Source organism: Lithobates pipiens, unplaced genomic scaffold (genome assembly GCF_037356315.1).
Source record: "Lithobates pipiens isolate NorthernLeopardFrog02 unplaced genomic scaffold, aLitPip1_a1.2 Scaffold_23, whole genome shotgun sequence".
Classification (NCBI taxonomy): Eukaryota; Metazoa; Chordata; class Amphibia; order Anura; family Ranidae; genus Lithobates; species Lithobates pipiens.
In genome coordinates, this window is record NW_027507785.1 from 212,054,283 (window position 1) to 212,073,094 (window position 18,812).

The 18,812-nt window shown below is 37.2% G+C and overlaps 1 protein-coding gene across 2 annotated transcripts in view; it reads left to right on the forward strand.

Annotated features, from left to right (window-relative positions):
- The window catches only part of OLFM3 (olfactomedin 3), a 398,230-nt gene extending 387,778 nt beyond the window's left edge, over positions 1-10,452 (forward strand). For both annotated transcript variants that reach the window (XM_077452803.1, XM_077452802.1), the window contains exon 6: positions 1,565-10,452. In XM_077452803.1, coding sequence (XP_077308929.1) covers positions 1,565-2,242 — 678 coding nt within the window. In that variant the 3' untranslated portion in view covers positions 2,243-10,452. The remainder of the gene's footprint in view (positions 1-1,564) is intronic.
- Positions 10,453-18,812: the final 8,360 nt, after the last annotated feature.

Sequence of the window (18,812 nt, forward strand, 5' to 3'; positions counted from 1 at the left end):
ACCTCATTGGATGCCGTGATGATTATGGATTACCTCGCCGGACACTTTGATTGATGTGGGTTGCCTCTCTGGATGCTGTGATCAGGGCCTTTGTTAGAAATCATAGGGCCTCATACAGCCCCCCTGACAGGGCCCCCCCAACCACGCCTACAACCCACCTACCCCCCTGAGTGCAGCAGAAAAACTGTTAACCTGATGGGTCCTAGGGAAATTTAATTTAAGCCTTGGTAGGCAAGTAGGAGTAAAGGTGTAGTCTAGTAATTTATTAATTTAGGCATTAGAAATTAACAATATAGCTGCCCTGGGCCCCACCTGTTTAGCTGATGGGGCCTGAGCCCAGTACAACACGACTGGTTGTACTGCCTTATCAGGGACCCTGGCTGTGATTGATGCTGATTTACGTCTGGAGAAATTATATTTTAATAGCTGGTGTGATTTATTTGATGATATTTTTTTTTTGGTGTATGTGTGTTTGTTCTTTTAACTCTTTGAGGGAACTTATGTACACTTGCACTCATTACCCTGGGAGGGAGCAGATATTTGGTTGCCCCCATATCCTAAAGAATGTTTTCAAATTCCAGCAGAAGTCCCCTGCTCCTTTTTTGGCCACACATAGGTGGGGAAGAAATCCTTGTCCCATTCAGACAAATTTATTTTTTGCAAAGGGGGGAGCCCCTACCACCCCTTTCTTGCAGAGTACTCTCCAATATTGAAAGAATTGTGGCCTGGAAGGGTTGAATGTCTTCTGCGCTCCCTTTCTTTGCCACTCAGGCACCCAGACTGCATGCCTGGATAAGGGTCAAGTTGTAATACCACTTTTTTTTTTTTTTTACTATTATTACTACATACCCCCCACATCTGGGCTTTCTATGTGATATTGGTGGCAATACATTGCCAACTTATAAACCAACCCTGCACTAGTATATAATTTAACATTGCACAGAGTTGCATGCGTAATTATGTGTGCATTTTTGTTTCTAATTCACTGCACTAGAACAGCAGATGTTTGGATCAAACCTTTTAGAATCCAACCTGTAATGTGGGTCGAATTTAGCATTTTTTCAAACATGAACAGCAACCCTTCTGGGCACCATGAAATGTTGTGGGGTTTGTATCATAAAAGAATGAAAGGTGGAGAGAAAGCCCTATATCTTTCAGTCTTCACCTATCTGTCTGTTGTATTCCTTTTCTTTGGTCTCTTTCTCCTAACCTGCTGCAGAACCCCAGAAGGTAAACATAGAAGCTCACTAATTTTAGACTAGCAGATTCTCTAATTCATGAATTTTACCTCCTAAAATAATTCCAAGGAATTGTAATATGCTTTTCCCAATGGAGGTGTGAGAATAGGAATGACATTTGGCTGACAAACTCCTACTTCGTATCCTGCTAACAACTGTTGCAATAATTTAATGTGAAGCTTATGTTCATCTTAAAAACATAAGGTATTCAAAGGCAGCAGGAATTTAAATCTTAACATATATGTGTAAAATAAGTGGGGCAGCTGATTCAGCTGAGGCTCAATAAATACCATATTTTTATTTTCATATTTATTACATCTTTTCAGGTCTGGTACATGGAAGGATTTACAACCAGCAAAATTGTACGCGAGTATAAGTCAATGGCAGATTTTGTCACTGGGGCAGAGTCAAGGACTTACACACTACCGGTAAAATGGGCCGGCACCAGCCACTTAGTGTATAATGGGTCACTGTACTTCAACAAGTACCAAAGCAACATCATTATTAAGTACAGCTTTAGCACGGGGAAGATTTTGTCCCAACGTAGTCTGGACAATGCTGGATTCAACAACGTCTATCCTTATACATGGGGTGGCTACTCTGACATTGATCTGATGGCTGATGAATTTGGGTTATGGGCTGTTTATGCTACCAACCAGAATGCTGGCAATATTGTTATTAGCCAATTACGGCAGGATACATTAGAGGTATTAAAAAGCTGGAGTACAGGATATCCTAAGAGGAGTGCTGGAGAGTCATTTATGATTTGTGGCACATTGTATGTCACCAACAACCATCTCACTGGAGCGAAGGTCTACTACTCATATTCTACCAAGTCCTCTACATATGAATATATGGACATCCCCTTTCATAATCAGTACTTTCACATATCTATGCTGGATTACAATGCTCGAGATCGTGCCCTGTATGCCTGGAACAATGGACATCAGGTGCTTTTTAATGTCACACTTTTTCACATCATTAAAACAGACAGTGATGTGTGAGGTTCAACACAACCAGCCTTCCACCGAGGAGCCCTTGTTCATCTGTATATAGTTTTTTCTACTTTACTCCATCCAGTTTGTCTACATCGTCTATGCTCACTCTACCGTGACATCTCACATGTATTAGGGGATAATCCTTCTGTTACAGCATATTTATTTTCTCTTCTGAGATACCTATCTCAGTGGTCATGCAAAACTCAACAATCTGTTAAGTACAGCTTACAGATGTTTTATGGAAGGCAACTGGTTTTTATATTGATTTTTTTAGCTGTATAGAGCACCAAACTAGAAGTGCATATAAGAACCTGTCTTTTCATAAAGTATATATTTGTAGCAATACCTAGCAGAGTATTGCAAAAAACAACAATGTAGTGGATAATGTGAGTTCAGGGGAAATGATGATACTGAAGAAACAGATGCAGGAGGAATGTACATCTCATCATTTACATGCTCAGTCCACAAAGAAAAAGATGAAACCAAATTTACACATATTTAAAAATCCGGGTTTTAAGATAAAGAGCCTAGTGGAAAGGATACATCTCATATTTATAAAATACATTTTTTAAATACATAAAATAGGTCCGATATGTAAGATAATTCCCAAACAGTGGCTTATGTGTCAGTTTTGACTTATTTGGTATCTATCTGAGGAGCTGTTGCATTATGCACTTTACAAAGTCAAGAAAAGAACAGTTAAGTTATAGACATGTATTACAATTTTGATAACATTCATTTCTGACCTGTACTGATGGCCAAAAATAAAGCAAGAGTAGCTATCCCTAACTTATAAATAAGCAGCAATAAGAACCTATATGAACGTCTACTTTGACATGAGACTTCTAGATCGCCATGTTCTTGTTTTATCTGCAAACATAATACATTAGGTGGAAAACAGAGAAGTTAACTTTGAACTCCTGCAGTTTTATACCAAAAGAAGACAAAAACATATGACAACCAGTTTTGCCTCACTGAATAAACATTCCAAATTAAAAAAAGCACCCATATATCCTCCCTTGACCAAAACACCTGCATACTATTTTTAAGTAACTCTAACTAAGGCCATTAGATATATGAAATGCAACCAGTATTTATTTTTATTTCTTCTTTTTTTCAGTCCTTTAGAAATAAAAGTTATTTTGACAAAAAATATATTGACAGTGCACATATTTATATGTGTTTAGCTTACTCAAATCCACTTTTTTCCCAGCTAAACAAATTAATTTTTCCAACATTTCAGTGTATCTGAGATCTCTCATCCATTTTATCAGTTTTGTTTCTTGCCTTTGAACTCATAAATCTCTTTTCAAGATGTGACCTTTCAAGTGATTTATAGCATAATAGGGGCTACACTACCCTCGATTATTTTTATGTTGCTTTTTGTACATCAGAATTTTCTTTTCTTTTGCACTTCTTGGCATTGTGTACTGCTGTATAGTGTAAGTTAACCAATTTTCTCATAGCTTTTTTACAAGTCTGTTTTTCTCATTAGGTTTTAATATTAGATTAGCATAACATTTGTCAACATGAAATCCAATCTGTCATTTAATTGCCCATCCTGCCATTGTGACACAAGATAACATATAGACAGATACACTGAGATACATGGATTCGAAATCATGATATAATCTATGTTCAATGAGGACACTAAAAGACGTTTCCCATTCTGCTATGTCTGGAGGTGAATTAGTCCTTCTAAAAGTGTGCTCATAAAAAGTATATCTTAACTTTGGATGTACAAGAAAGATTTAAGACCTCTTATCTGAATGTGAACTATAAAGAGGAATGTAAATATAGATTTTATACATTCTTCTTTACTAGTAAATCCTTTGGATTTATAAACTTTTTCAGCAGAAACCTTTGCAGGTTTATCGCCAGAAATAGTTCATAACCTTTGGCCCTGGTCAGATGAGTCACAAATACCCAACATTTGAAGGATAACTCAGATTGCTTTCTGTAAAAAGATGGACTAGAGATATGTTTTGTTTTGTTTTCTTAATTTTCACATTGGTACATGTCTTCGTGGTATCTGGATTCCGGTAGAATTGTTTGGCAATAGCTTGCTTCCCTAAAAAAATGAATAACAATATTGGCATCTCATAGACTTCAATTGGGTTTGCCACAGATTTGTAAAATTCACACAATGTTTGTGAAACTGTTCACAGACCAAACCCAGGCAGATTCCTTCATTGCTATTCTTCATCTGCCCTCTGTGTTTATAAAGCAGTTAAGGATCCAATGACTCCTTCTTAGTCCTAAGACCTCTTAAACATGTACACAATCCGAATATCACATTTTTCACTTAAAATAATAGTGGATAAGTGTGTTCTAATGCCTCAACTAGAAAAAAACTGAGCAGTGTATTTTTTCTTTGAGAGATAAGTGTAATTCATTCCCAGGTGCTAGCAGAAACATAAAATAGTAAATAAACTTGGACCTCCCTTTACTCCTTTATCATATCACTAAATACATTGCTGGCAAGTCTAATTATCTCTTAATTATTAAACCCTGGAGCAGCCTCCACTAATAAGTCATAACGATGGACAATTATTTGGTCTATTAATCACATCGACTCTAATAACGTATTGAGACTGTGAGAAAGTAACCAGCATGTGGTATTAATATTGTGACTGTGATAGAGATGGTTTTAAAAAAAAAAACTGCACTGGGATTTTAAAATCTAGAAAACAAGCTGATCTTTGTAAATTTGATGATAAATCTTTTTTTTTATATGATAAATCAGCTTCCTTTTCTTTCATTGTGTGGCAAGATACAGTAATTAAGCAATCCATTTGGGATGCCTAAAGCAGACCTCAAGTAAACAAATAAAATGTGCAGTTGAAATCCATGTGTTTAACCTGATTTACCTGCCAAGTATTTAGAATACAGTGTACTCAACTTTGTAGTTTATCTGTTCTTGTCATCCCATATACCAATGTAATAATCCTTCAGAGGAAGTTAACACCATTTATTTAATTTTCTATGTTACCTTATTCCATCCTACTTATTGCTGGAGAGGATCACTCTGTGCTGTTTTCTCCTGCTGCCAGCTGATTACTAAAAATTAGTAAATCTGCCTATGTTTGCAAAATGTACTACAAACTCTAATGACATCTATAGGGAGAAGCTAAATCTTAAAGACTGATTTTGACTGTTTCAAAGTCGTATAATAAGCAAGGGATTGTAAAATAACAAACATGGATAGGTGAGCATTGACATGGAGGACATGTATAATTAGAATTTTCTGGAAAAGTCAACAATATGGTACAGACTCCCTGCATAGTATGCAAGCAGTTTTACTAGGTCACAGTTTAAGAGGGAGGGAAAAGGAAGGTTTTAGCGTTAGATGTAAGTGTATTATTTCAAAGACATCTAGGCTGCAAAGTAAGGTGGAGACACCAGGCAGGTTTTTTTCATAAAATAAAAATGTAAGTGTAGTATCTCAGAGATGAAACCCAGACATTTTTTACATGCACTCAATGCATGCTATGTCTGCAGCTTTAGTAGGCCACAGGTTTAATGGGAGAGACCAGGCAGATTGTATCGTGAAATAAAAAAGGGAGTGTATTATTTCAGAGAAAACTTCCTGAAATACTAAGTATTATTAAATACTAAGTATTATACAGTGAGCAGTGTACAGTAAGCAGTATATAGCCTAGGTAGGATTTATTACTAACTGACAGTTAGCGTATCATTTCAGAGACAAAAGCCAACAATATTGTATAGACTCATACAGTAAGTAAGCCTTTTTTACAAGGCAGTAATGTAAGAGGGAAAAATCAGGTAGGTTTTCGGGAAATAAAGAATAGTGTGTAGTATTTCAGATACAATAGCTGGAAATTTTACAGGCACATTGCACACTATGCGAACAACTGTAGTAGGCCCCAAATTCAGAGAGAGAGAGACCAGGCCAGTTTTTATCATGAGATAAAATGAGTGAATATTATTTTAGAGACAATAGCCAGAAATATTGTACAAACCTGATGCACATTTTGTAAGCCTTTTTACCAAGCGACAATTTGAGAGAGAGACCAGACAGATTTTATCAAGAAATAAAAATGAGTGTGTATTACTTCAGACAAAAAAACTGAAATATTGTGTAGACTCACCGCATAATATACCCACTGGCAGAAAGAACTGGCAGACATGCCCCGCGTCTCAAAGGTGTGTCCTGACCATTATTTTGTCTTGTGGATGCAGAACCTGGTCTTCCGCTAGTAACTTCTCAAGAAGAATTTCTCCCTTTAGGCCTCCCAGACATGATGAATACAGGGGATTGCCTAGCTTTAATAACAGCTATTGCAACAGAAGGGTTAAGGATGTAAGGCTTTGGTGTACTTAAGAATGTGGTAATTTGGTGCATTATAATTGTATGCAGTGGTGTACTGCAAATAAATCAAAGCTTTTCCTGTGTCAAGAACTATTTCACACTTCTGACCATGAAATACAATAAAACATAGTCTCCCTTAAAAACATAAAATCTACACCTCAATTCTAAAACATTCTACACCCCAAAACCAAAACCCTAAAAACCTAAAACCCATCCTTATTTTTTAACCAAATAGAAAATAAAATAGAAATAAGAAAACATGAAATAAATGGAAAAAAAACAAGATAAAATACCAAAGAAATAAATAAAGAGCAACTGAAGTTGTCATTGGCCCACACAAGGAAGACAATGTATAGGATTGTATATACAGGAGCACTGTTCAGCACTGTATAGTATATAAGCAACAGTTTCCCTGAAAACACTCTGTCAGCTCTCCCTAGCTAAGCTCTCGCTGTCCCTAAGTCTCCAACACACTTTGACAAAAAGATGTTTGGAACCCTGACTTTTTAGAGAGGACCGATACATAAGAAAACCATTATTATTGGCCCTTCTTAGTTACCTGACCACAATTTAATAGCCAGGAAGGTTATTATTGGTAAAGGGCAGCACATTCATTTTCTCTTTTTCTAAACTGTGAACAACATGAATTCAGGTAAACTGCTTCTCTGCCTGTTGTAAAAAAGAAATAGGTTTTACTTTATTTTCTAACTTTTGATGCACTGTGTGCATTTTACTAACAGTACTAAACAGAGAATAGCATACATGAGGAAAATGAGAAGAGCCACCTCAATGCCGGAAAATACTGCTTTTACACAACTGTTTCCTCTGTCAGCCTGATTTCACATTTTATCTGGAGTGCAGGGTTTGATGGGATTTTAATATAGATATGTTAGGCATTTACTTTAGCAGAATATAAAAATAAGTTCAATTATTTTTGATTGACCAAATAACAGTTCTAAAGGCAGTGGCGGCCTGTCCATAGAGGTCACATGTGTGCCACCCCCTATTCATTGTCCGGCCACCTGATCTACATATCAAGGCACAGGACTATTTCTTCCAGTGTGGGGTGTTTTTTTTTTTGAAGCACGTGATTAGAGCCAGAGGCTCTAATAGGCTTCAAAAAAGGGTGTGACGATAGTAAAATAAGTTGTGTGACGATAGCGAAATAATTTTCGCTATTTTCATACTAATGTTCCTCCCTGCCAATCAGGAGGCAGGTTGTGAGATCTGTTTCCCAATTGGCCAAAGCGTCAGGTAATCTTTTTGGATGCCTAGCACAAAGCCACTGACCACCCCCCCCCCCCCCCCCACCGCCCGCAAGGACAATGCTGGAGAATACCACAGTCATCCGGGGGGATTGTTTGCTGACACCCCCCAAAAGAAAAACCCACCAGCCACCACTGTCTAAACGGAATTTTTCATTGTCATTTAATTTAATTTTACATTGTTTTTCAGTTTTTTATAATAATGTTTGTGTCATTATTCATTTAACGTGCTTTAGTGTTTTATTGTATGTTGTTATATGCCTTCTTATTTGCATTGCTAATCTTCTATTTGTTTTTCGGTACTCTATGTTCTCCTGGTTTTGCATTCATACTGCTCTATGACTCACTCTTCGTCAGCGTGTATCCTGTATATTTTCTCTGCTCTTTGTGGTGGTTACAGGCTAGTCTTTACAGAACTCCGTACAGTTCCTAATGATATTCTTACTACCAGTATGAACTATCTTTAAGAAGTCATTAATGATGCAGAGCAGCCCTGTGGTGAGAATTTCTACAAAGGCTTCTGCTACTAAGGATGCTTCTACTGATGGTCAGTTGACTTACTCATCTCCATTTGACCTGAGACTGAAGTACACTGCCTGAACCCTGGACTGCTGCATATCTACTTGATTAAACAGCATCAGTGAATTTCTATTTTTCAGAAATTTGTTCTGTGAAGAAAAACTGTCCAGTTGTATTCTAATGAATGATTTCAAATATGGACAAGAGACGGCTCTAACACATTTGTATTCAGTCTTGTAGAAGAATATGTGCTATGTGAAAAAATAATTATCTGAAACACTGAGGTTGATCCTATGTACATTACAATAAAGTGGTGTTGGATTAAAACTTAATGAAAGTAAAATAAAAAAGGGGAGTGTCTAAAAAATTTTGGACGGTGACAAGTTCCTACACATTTAATCAAGAACCATCTAATGATATGTGACATGAAACCTTGGGCCATAGTGGGCACAGTTGAACTGAATCTTTTTTGCCTTATTCTGTTGTATTAACATCAGTGTAAAAGAACCATGACTACCATTCTCAAGCATAAATTGTTTTAAAATTTCTCAATTTGATTGTGATATGTTTCTTGATATCTGCTAGTTAAGGGTTTAACCATATCACCGCTGGAGGATAGCGTATTTGCTATCATACAATATATATATAGAAATTAACTAGCATTGTACATCAAATAGGCATCCAATCATTCATGTAGGCCCAAATGTGTGCCTATGTGTTTATGTATAACCCCAGCTCAAGCTTCATAATTTCAAACTTCATTACTTACCCTGTGCAGTTTCTGTTTGAAAATGTAGCTCACACAGTCCTTCTTCCTGGTCAGGGGTTTTCATCATCATAGCACCAGTGTCAGTGACCATTGTCACTGCAGTCGGCAGCTAACAAGGCCTGCATACTAACAGCCATTTCAACCCCTGTATTATTTTCACAGGTTTGCAGCTGCAAACAAGCAAAATATGTACACAGTAAATGGCTGCAGAGCCTACGCTTTCAAAAATTCATTTTTACAGCTGATTGGACTCAATGCTATGCAGTCCCCAATGGTGGCTGTGGGGTTTATTTAATAAAGGCAAAATTACTGTTCACATTGCAAAAGTATTTTCCCCAGATCTTAGTGAATGAAGTGAAACTCTGTTGACTTTGATTGTCTAATCCCATTTTTTGTTTCCTAGCACATGACTAAGTATTCTTTGCAAAGTGAAATTGCATCGCATTCACTAAGAGCTGTGTAAAATTCCCTTGCAAAGTACAACTCCAGGTTTACTTTTAATAAATCAACCCCTATGTCAATAGAATGTGACCATCTGGTGCAGCAGTTCTCCACCCATGAAACAGAGCTTGTAGGGAATAGAAGTGCAGAAGTTAACTTTAAAGACATTTTTTGGTACTGAATTCTAAAGTGTCCTACTCATTTTACTTAATCCTGGCACAGCAGGCATGGGGGCAGTGCTGGCAATTCATTCATCCTGGAGCTGGGCTTTCAAGTATTACAATACTTATACATACTTTCATAATAGGAATAGCAATGTGCGTTGGGAAACTACAAATGACTTTGCACTTCACATTGTTTCATTTTAGAGGAGTCCAAAACCACAAAAACAACACCCAGGTTCCAAGATACCCTAATTATATAAGCTGCTTCACAGCTTTCACAACAGCAAAGGATGAAAGGGATTTTTGCACTTTTGATGCCCCACAGAGAACTGTTATCATGTTAGAACTTACAGTAGCTTATATGTATATAATAAAAAAGGGGAGACACAAAAATGCACATTAGAACATTTTGTTAAGTGTGACTATTATAGATTCAGCAATTTATATGACATCTGATAATATGCATATACTACTGTTATCCTGAACTCCACTGAGAGTATATTTAGGAAAGATTTTATGTATGTTCAGAAAATATTAATATTTTGTATCCTGTATACTATACACATATATTTACCAATATAAACCCCAGTAGGTCTTGATATGGAACGAAACTTATCATTACATTTTCAACCTTGCTGAAAGAGAACTAGAAATTTCCTGTAACCGACTTTGCTTGAGAATCTCTTCTCCTGTGTTAATGTAGTTAGTGGTATAGAGTACAGACTCTGTAAAGTGATATATACATAATTTGCTGTCAGTTATACATAATTAGGGAGTTATTTTTATTTCCTAAATGGAATCACCAAGTATGTACTCCATCTCCAAAAAATGCCAAAACGAATTTAAATAGCTTCTACAAGCATAGGGAGAAACAAAGCTCAGTATGCAGAGAGCGATACAATGAAAAGACAAAGACTCTGAAACAAAAATCAATAGAATTTGTATTCTATGCTCATCTGTACTTTTAGCTGCAGTATTTAAATAGGTGATGCAGGTCTCGTTACAGATGAAAAGCTGATCGGTTCTAAAAGCAAAGAGCAGTACATGTAGGATTTTGATGAATTTATAACTTCTTGAAAGACACTATAGATTAAATATTAAAAATCAAATACTTTGAACATCACTCAAATCTTAATTTTTTAGCTTAATGCTTTATTAACAGGCTTTTATTTTTGGTATATTATGTGCGAGGAACATTTTTAAATATAATGTATGCATAAAAAACATTACAATGACATACAGAAGAATGCACATTTTATGTATAATATTTCTTACAAAACAGAAAGGAAGGAAAGTCAATGTGTTGACCAGTAAAAATAACATAAGTTGTAACCAAAAAAATTACAAAAAGGTCAATAATATCTCTTCATGGAGGAACCTTCTGTATTCACTAAACACATGCAGATGCCTGGGCCTGTGATAAACTGACATACATAGGTTAAAAAGTGGTTGTAATCCTTACATGTACCCAGTAAAGTGACTGGCCTCAGGTGATACACAGAGATGAAACAGATCTTCCTACATAAGTTGTACCTGTACATGTGCAGTCTTCTCTACATTCATTCAAAGTTCAGAATTTATTAAAGCTTGTCTGAGCTGACAGAAAAAAAAGGGATGGAGAGCTAAAAATACACTCTGCTGAGCTCAGTGAGGAGAGATCTAAGAGCTGATTGGAGGGACGGGACACCCCCTTCACATACAGGAACAGAGCTGAGGCTGTCAGTCAGCTGGAGATCGCTCTCCTGTCATCTTTTTTCTCTTGGTGTCAGAAGCAGATGAAGGAAGCTGCAGACAGAAATTACACTTAGTGCTCTTAATTGAGACAAGTACACACTATAGAAAGATAGTATTTGTTCATATTTCATTTCTGAGGTTTACAACCACTTTAATTAAAGCGGAAGTCCCGTAAAAAAAAACTTTTTTGAAAGTCAGCAGCTACAAACATTGACTTTTAAAATAAGCACACTTACCTGTCCAGGGTGCCTGCGATGTCAGCACCTGAGGCCGAATCACCCCTCGGTCCTCAGATACTGCCGCCGCCATCTTTGGTAAGGGAAACTTCACTTCCTGGTTCCCTACCTCTCATGCGCGAGTCTCGCTGCACACCATCACAATGGTCCTTGCTGTCTGCACCCCGTCCTCCTGAAAGGTGGCAAATGTGACACCGGGGGGGTTGCAAAAAGCGGAGGTTAAATTTTTGTGTGAACCTCCGCTTTAAGCAATTATGCCTCATCTTAATACTGTGTTATGTATCAACCAAAAATATTGGTATGTTGTACATTACACAGACCTGACCACTGCACTGTATATGCTATGTTGTACATTACATAGCTATGATTACTCATTGAATATGCAATATTGTATGTTGCATACTCCTGAATGCTATACTCATTATGCTATAGAATCCTGACTACTGCATTGTGTGCACTGGGGGTTATTTACAAAGGATGGAGAGTGCAAAATCTGGTGCAACTCTGCATAGAAACCAATCAACTTCCAGGTTTTATTGACAAAGCTTAACTGAACAAGCTGAAGTTAGAAGCTGATTGGCTCCCATGCACAGCTGCACCAGATTGTGAGTACACCAGTTTTAGTAAATCTCCCCCACTGTGTTGTACATTCTACAATTTGGACTGCTCCAATTTATAAGCTAAGTTGTAGCTTGCATAATCATGATCGCTGAATTCTTTATCTACATTGTTCCTCATATAATCTTGAATGCTGCACTATATACCCTATGTTGCACTTTACACACTCCCTACCAAAGTGTTCATTGTCTCAACAGTTGCGGGTTAAAAAGCAGTTCCCAATCATTTTAATGAAGATCATATTTAAGGTAGAATCAAATGAAGTGTTAGCGATATACGTCTATATACTGTGTGTAGAAAAGCAGTATACAATAATATAGTAATGTATAGTAATGCATATTTTGTGGGTTCAAGTACTATGGAATATATGTGCATTGTATGCAGCAAATAGGCTTAGCAGGTAGGCGCAATCTGAGCGTAGATCAACTTGTGTACAATCAGCTAGCACATACATTGAGCAACATTTGACCAGTCACTGCTGAATCAGATGGCTTTCGATCCATGTATGGCTGGCTTAAGTGTTGTTCACTTTGCATACCTAAAATATGTGCAGATGACATAAGTAAACTTAAGTTATAAGTAAATTTTTTATTCATGTTATTGGATATTTAAGGTGAATATTCAAATAGTTTATTAAGTGAAGTATTGCAACTACTTTAGTAAATGACCCTAAAAGACTCCATATACTTGTAAGCATTTATTAGTGCTGCTGAGTACGTTTATGATTGTTTCCGTGGTTTTCCATGCGATCAGATGATTAGAACATAATGGAAAGGCAGATAAAGGACAGGTTCATAAGGCTTACCACATACACCATCGAATACTCATCCCCATGACTGGAAGATTGTCCAAGCTTACATCCATTTGCTTCACAGAATCAGGTTAGCAAGGATTTTGGAAATTAATAGATCATTTTGACAATGTTTTAGTTTCAATCACATTACTTTATTGTTTTAAGCTTCTAAGGCCCCTATTATCCATGTCTGGTTTTCTGTTGTTTAAAGCATATGCATAGACAAGGAATATAGAAGAGGTAAAGCGCCTGTCAGGTTATACTCCAAAGTCTCTAAAAGTAAATGTATTCCCCCTCTTGATCTTGAAACATGTGTCCCTAATGGAAGATTTTACTCAAATATTTTCTGGGGACCATTCTATCAATTTGAATTTCCTCTCACCTCCTTTTTTTGCTGATAATGGTCACTTGTACAAATAGAGGGGTGAATCTCCCCAATGGGGACACAGAGAACAATAGCAACTTGAGAGAGGAGCTAACCCTTAACAACTCTATCCAAGCTGATAATAAAAAAAGGTTAGGCCTAAAAATGCAAGTCAATGCTATTTTACCAATGAGTGCCAAAAGGTGCTTTCCAAATGACACTGTTCTTGAGAGAGAAATTAAGTCTGCCATTGTCAATTTCCCATTCTGCAAATTTTAGGTGTCTGGCTGTAATTCTGTCCCCTGCCTTCAGTATTCTCACCTGAAACAAATATGTAGATAAGGACTTCTTACTTTTATCTGGCATTCCTGACTTGCACTCTGGCATTCCTGACCTACACACTTGTCTGATGTCAGTGACTCAAAGTCTTGATTTACTAAAGGCAAAAAGACTGTACACTTTGCAAGGGAACTTGCCCCGGGCATTAGTAATTGTGGTGAAGTTTCACTTTTTGAGTATTAGGTGCAAAGAAAAAACTGAATTCTGCTGCACGATTGACTGATAGAGGTCAGCAGCGCTTCAACTCATTCACTAAACTCTTTATCGAATTTTCTTGCAAGATCAACTTCCCTTGCAAAGCAAACAGCCTATTTGCCTTTCATAATTAACCCGAATGGATCAAAATAATAGCCAGGCAACATCATTTTTTTTAAATGTCAACAATGACATTTCCAATACCTTTTACTTTTAGAGGTTTCAGACAAAGTGCACTTATCCTTTTTGCCCATCTTTACCTAGCGTAGAGTAACCCACCCTCCCCCACCTATGATGCCTGTAGTCCTTCCAACATGGTTAACTACAATGTTGTTAACATCCATCCACAAAATTTTCTTTGCCCTGTTAAATAAATCACCATGGGTTTCTATGAGATTGTCTTTCAAAGCAGTAGACAATCTGGAGGAAATCACATAGAAGTCTATTGGAATAAAATGCGCAGGAGAGGCCAGCAAATAAGGAATGTAAACAGTATTGCAAGCCGTGGGATGGGTGCAAGTGTGCACCTGGGTAGAATAATGCCGCGTACACACAGTCAGACTTTCCGGCAGAAAAGGTCAGACGGAATCAATTAATCACATATTCTGATCATGTGTGGGCTTCATCTGACTTTTTTCCCAAAAATTATTTTATTTTATTTTAATGCTCTTTATTAGGTACAAAGCCGGTGACAGTTATAAAAACATAGCAAGATTTACATATTTTCCCCTTTTACCCTAAAGAAAGAAAAAATGTACTATCCATTTTTAACAATGTACAATTTTGTAACTATTTTTCCTGCCCTCACCCTCCCCCCCCCCAATCCCTCAAACTCAATTACCTGCCCTGTATTCTGTATCCCACTTATAAGTTACCCACACATTATAAATTACCCACACATTCACTTATTACTGTCCACTCTGGCTTACCTTGTGTAAGTTCATGAGCTTTCTTTCTTTCTCCTGGTCCTACTCTCACAGGGGGTGGGGCGGGGGGAAGTCATTCTTTGCAGCCAGGGTTTCCACATCTTAACAAACTTCCAATAATTGTTTTGTCTAGTAAAAGCTACTTTTTCTCTTTATACTAGCTTATTGATGGTTCTAACCCATTCTTCCGGGGTCGGGGGATTTCGTGATTGGCAATTTTTTGCAATTAATTTTCTAGCCTGCTACAGACATTTCACTATCACTGTTACAGTACTAGGCAGTCCAATTTCTTTATCTATATGCCCCAACACACACACTTTAGGTTCCGTTTCCAACGTGACCCCAAATGTAGTGTTAATGATCTTTAATATCTAATATCTATAGCTTTAAATGATTTATTAGATATGCCATATTCCAATCTCAGCTCTGTAAATGATTTTAAAATATTTCCCTCATTCAGTTGGATTAACCTAGTTAATCCATGCCTCTCCCAGTCCATATTCTTCCAAATGGGAAATAATTCTTGAAGGTTTTTATTGTTCCAGATGGGCGAGTATACTGTCACTCCCCGAAACCCCATCCTTCTCTTAATTATTTGCCAGATTTTAGTTAACAGATTTAATGTTGGTCTCTCACTAAGGAGAGAACCTGCTTCTAATGCTTCCACTACCATTTTATGTGGGGAACCCTGTAACATCAATTTGACGCTGGAGTTCCTCTCACATGTACTAATACATCCCCCAAGATGCTGCAATTGTGATTCCAAATAGTAGCTATATGGTTGAGGGACGGCCAATCCTCCTTCATCTTTTGGGTACTGAAATGTTTGTAGGCTGATCCTGGCCTGATCTTTCTTCCAGATCAGCTCCCTAAAAAGTGTCTGCATTTTTTTAAACCATTTTTCCTCAATCAAGATTGGAGAAGTGTGGAACAGGTACAGCAACTGTGGCATCCAAATAATTTTGGTCAAATTGGCACGGCCTGCCACTGACAGGGGCAGTCTGCTCCAAATATCAGATTTCCGCTTGTGTTTTACCAGCAATGGGGCTAAATTGTCTAGTGTGTAATGACCCCTAGGTTAAGGTGGAGGTGAAGGGTGCACTTACTCTTTAAAGACAATATTAAATATTTATAGTAAATACCTGCAAACTTGCCACTAGAAAGTCACATATGTTTAGTCAGGTTTTCTAGCAAACTCTTCTCTGCAACCTCAGATCTCATTCTGCAGTTATCGCATATGCAGCACAGTCTTTCCTCCAGCTATGCTCTCTCTGGCTATGGTTTCTCTACTGGAAAATATAAAGAATTATAAAAACGTAATTCTACATTTTGCCTTACTCCTATCCTGGTCCTGGTTTTTCTGTACTGTAGCTCATTCATAACTATTGCAAGCATCGTTGGGGCAGTGTAAGTTGTTCTTGTAATCAGCATTTTGTGATTGTATCTTTCCACCTATGTGGAGTTACCTGTGCAATTTTTATAAAGTCAGTACATTGAAAGCGGTATGTGTCTGCATGTAAAGATTTGCAAAATGTTATGTTAAGGTTTGAAGTTTTGTGAGGGAATCGCTAATATAATCATCATTTCTGGTGTTGCCATTTTGTGTATCTCTACATTAATAGTTTACAGTACACTTTAATGTTCTCAGTAAATTAGTTAAATGGTACAGTAATGTTATTTTTGAACAAATTATAAAAGCATTATAGAATACATTACACAATTTTTAAAGAGAAAATGAAAGGATTTATCAAAGTTTGTGTTTCTATGAATGTCTACGATTTGCTTTTAGAAAAGTCAAGGTTGCAAAGAAAAGCAACTGGATTCTGGAAAAAAAATCCTTTTAGAAAAATTCCCTTTTTAAACACATTTAGATTTTAAAACATTCTGAAAAAAGTGTGCAAAATAAATTGGTATATTTAAAAAATGTGTACTATAAATTTTCATTTAAAGTCTTCTAAAAAGAATGTATATTGATTTTGTATATATTTTCGTTTATTTATTATGGTCAGAACTACGAAAATAATTTATTGAAAATTATTTTTTTTCTAGTTAGATGAAAATAAAATATTGTGTATGATTATTATGTTGTCTTATTATTAGCCAGTGAGTAGAACTTTAGGCTCCTTTTCATGTGTTTTCTTCTTTCTCTTTATCTTTCCTTGTAAAAAAAGTCTGCCATTTACAGAGCTCAAAACCGCAAGTTGAAACTTATACATATATAGGATAATTTACTACGGGATTTGAGAATGTTCACATAATAAATTGTGTGAAGATACACTCTAATTGTCTTATCATGCGTAGATGAAATTAATGGAAAAAGAGAAGAAAGGACTTAAGGGAGTCAAGCTAGAAATCGAAAAACAGAAATTTAAATATCCAAACATTCCTAAATTGCCTACCCATTAATAATAACATAGGGTCACGTCCCACTCAAATTTATTTTTTTATTCCAATGTTTTTATTAAAGAAACTGTATGTTACAAATAATAAGACATGGAACAATCTTAATATAAATAATAAGACATTACAATCTTGAAGTACAGTATTATCATTAGTATACAGTGAGACTGCTAAAGGGAATAGAAAAAAGAAGAGAAAACCTAAATCGAGATTTTACATACAAAAATCAACTAGAACACTTGGAGCTGTGGAACGATGTAGCACTTAAAATGGAACGTGGTCCTCCTAGAGGACCCGTAGTAAAGTTGTGCAGTAAGTCTCTCCGTGGGACCGGGTATGTCGCCTCATCCTCAGGTAACCCTATCGGGAACTTACTGTACGTGGGTGGGGTGTCATCTGTCTAATTTTGAGTCATAAAAATGCCGGTCTCTTGGTTATGGACTGCACAATACAAGGCATTTCAGGTTTAGGGAATAAGTCCCATTATTATTGTGAGTTTTCGGTGTAATTCTTTAAAGTGAAGCCAACATGCCCATGTTTTATGAAATTTAGCTGGAGTATCTCGAGCTTGATGAATTATATCCTCCATCTTGGCTATTTTCCCTATTCTACAGAGCCACTTGGATGTACTGGGGGGGGGGGGGGGGGGTGTATTCCTCCAGTGAGTGGGAATACATAATTTTGCTGTGTTTATGAGGTGTAGGGTGAGAGATTTTTTGTAAGCCGATTGGGGAATGGAAGTATGGTGTAGAAGATATTGAGCTGGCATGAAATCTGGGGTATATGTTGTGATTTTTGAGGTAAAATGGTGAACCTCCTTCCAATAGGGTTGGATTAGTGGACATTCCCATCAAATGTGTAGTAAAGAGCCGTGAGCAGTGTTGCATCTCCAGCACAGTGGAGGGATGCTGGGGTGGAATTTGTGTATTCTGTCTGGGGTCCCATACCACCTGGAATATATTTTGTACCCATTTTCTTGTGCGGAAACATTCAGAGAACCTTTATGTGTATGGGTATATATATATTATCCCAGTCCTCATGTGTAAGATCTGTTGTCAGTTCTCTCTCCCATTTTTGGCATAACCCCATCACTGTACATTGCCCACTCACATTGGTCCCTACCCTCAGGGAGCCCACAATCCAAGGTCCCAGTTTATATACTAAGGCCAATTTTGGACAGAAGCCAATTAGCCTACCTGCATGTCTTTGGAGTGTGGGAGGAAGCCCATGCAGGCACAGGGAGAACATGAAAACTACAGGCAGGTGGTGCTGTGGTTTGGATTCAAACCAGCAACCCTTCTTACTGCTAGGTAAACAACACAGTGGAGAAACTTAAAAAAGGGAATGTCCACTTCAGGGAGTCGAGCTGGGCTGGCTTGGAAAGACACTAACTTCCCTTTGTGAAAGAAGGATTCCCCTCTGACGGAGCGTTTTACGGACATGTCAGTGTTGTTAAGGAGCATGATACCCGGGGGAAAGT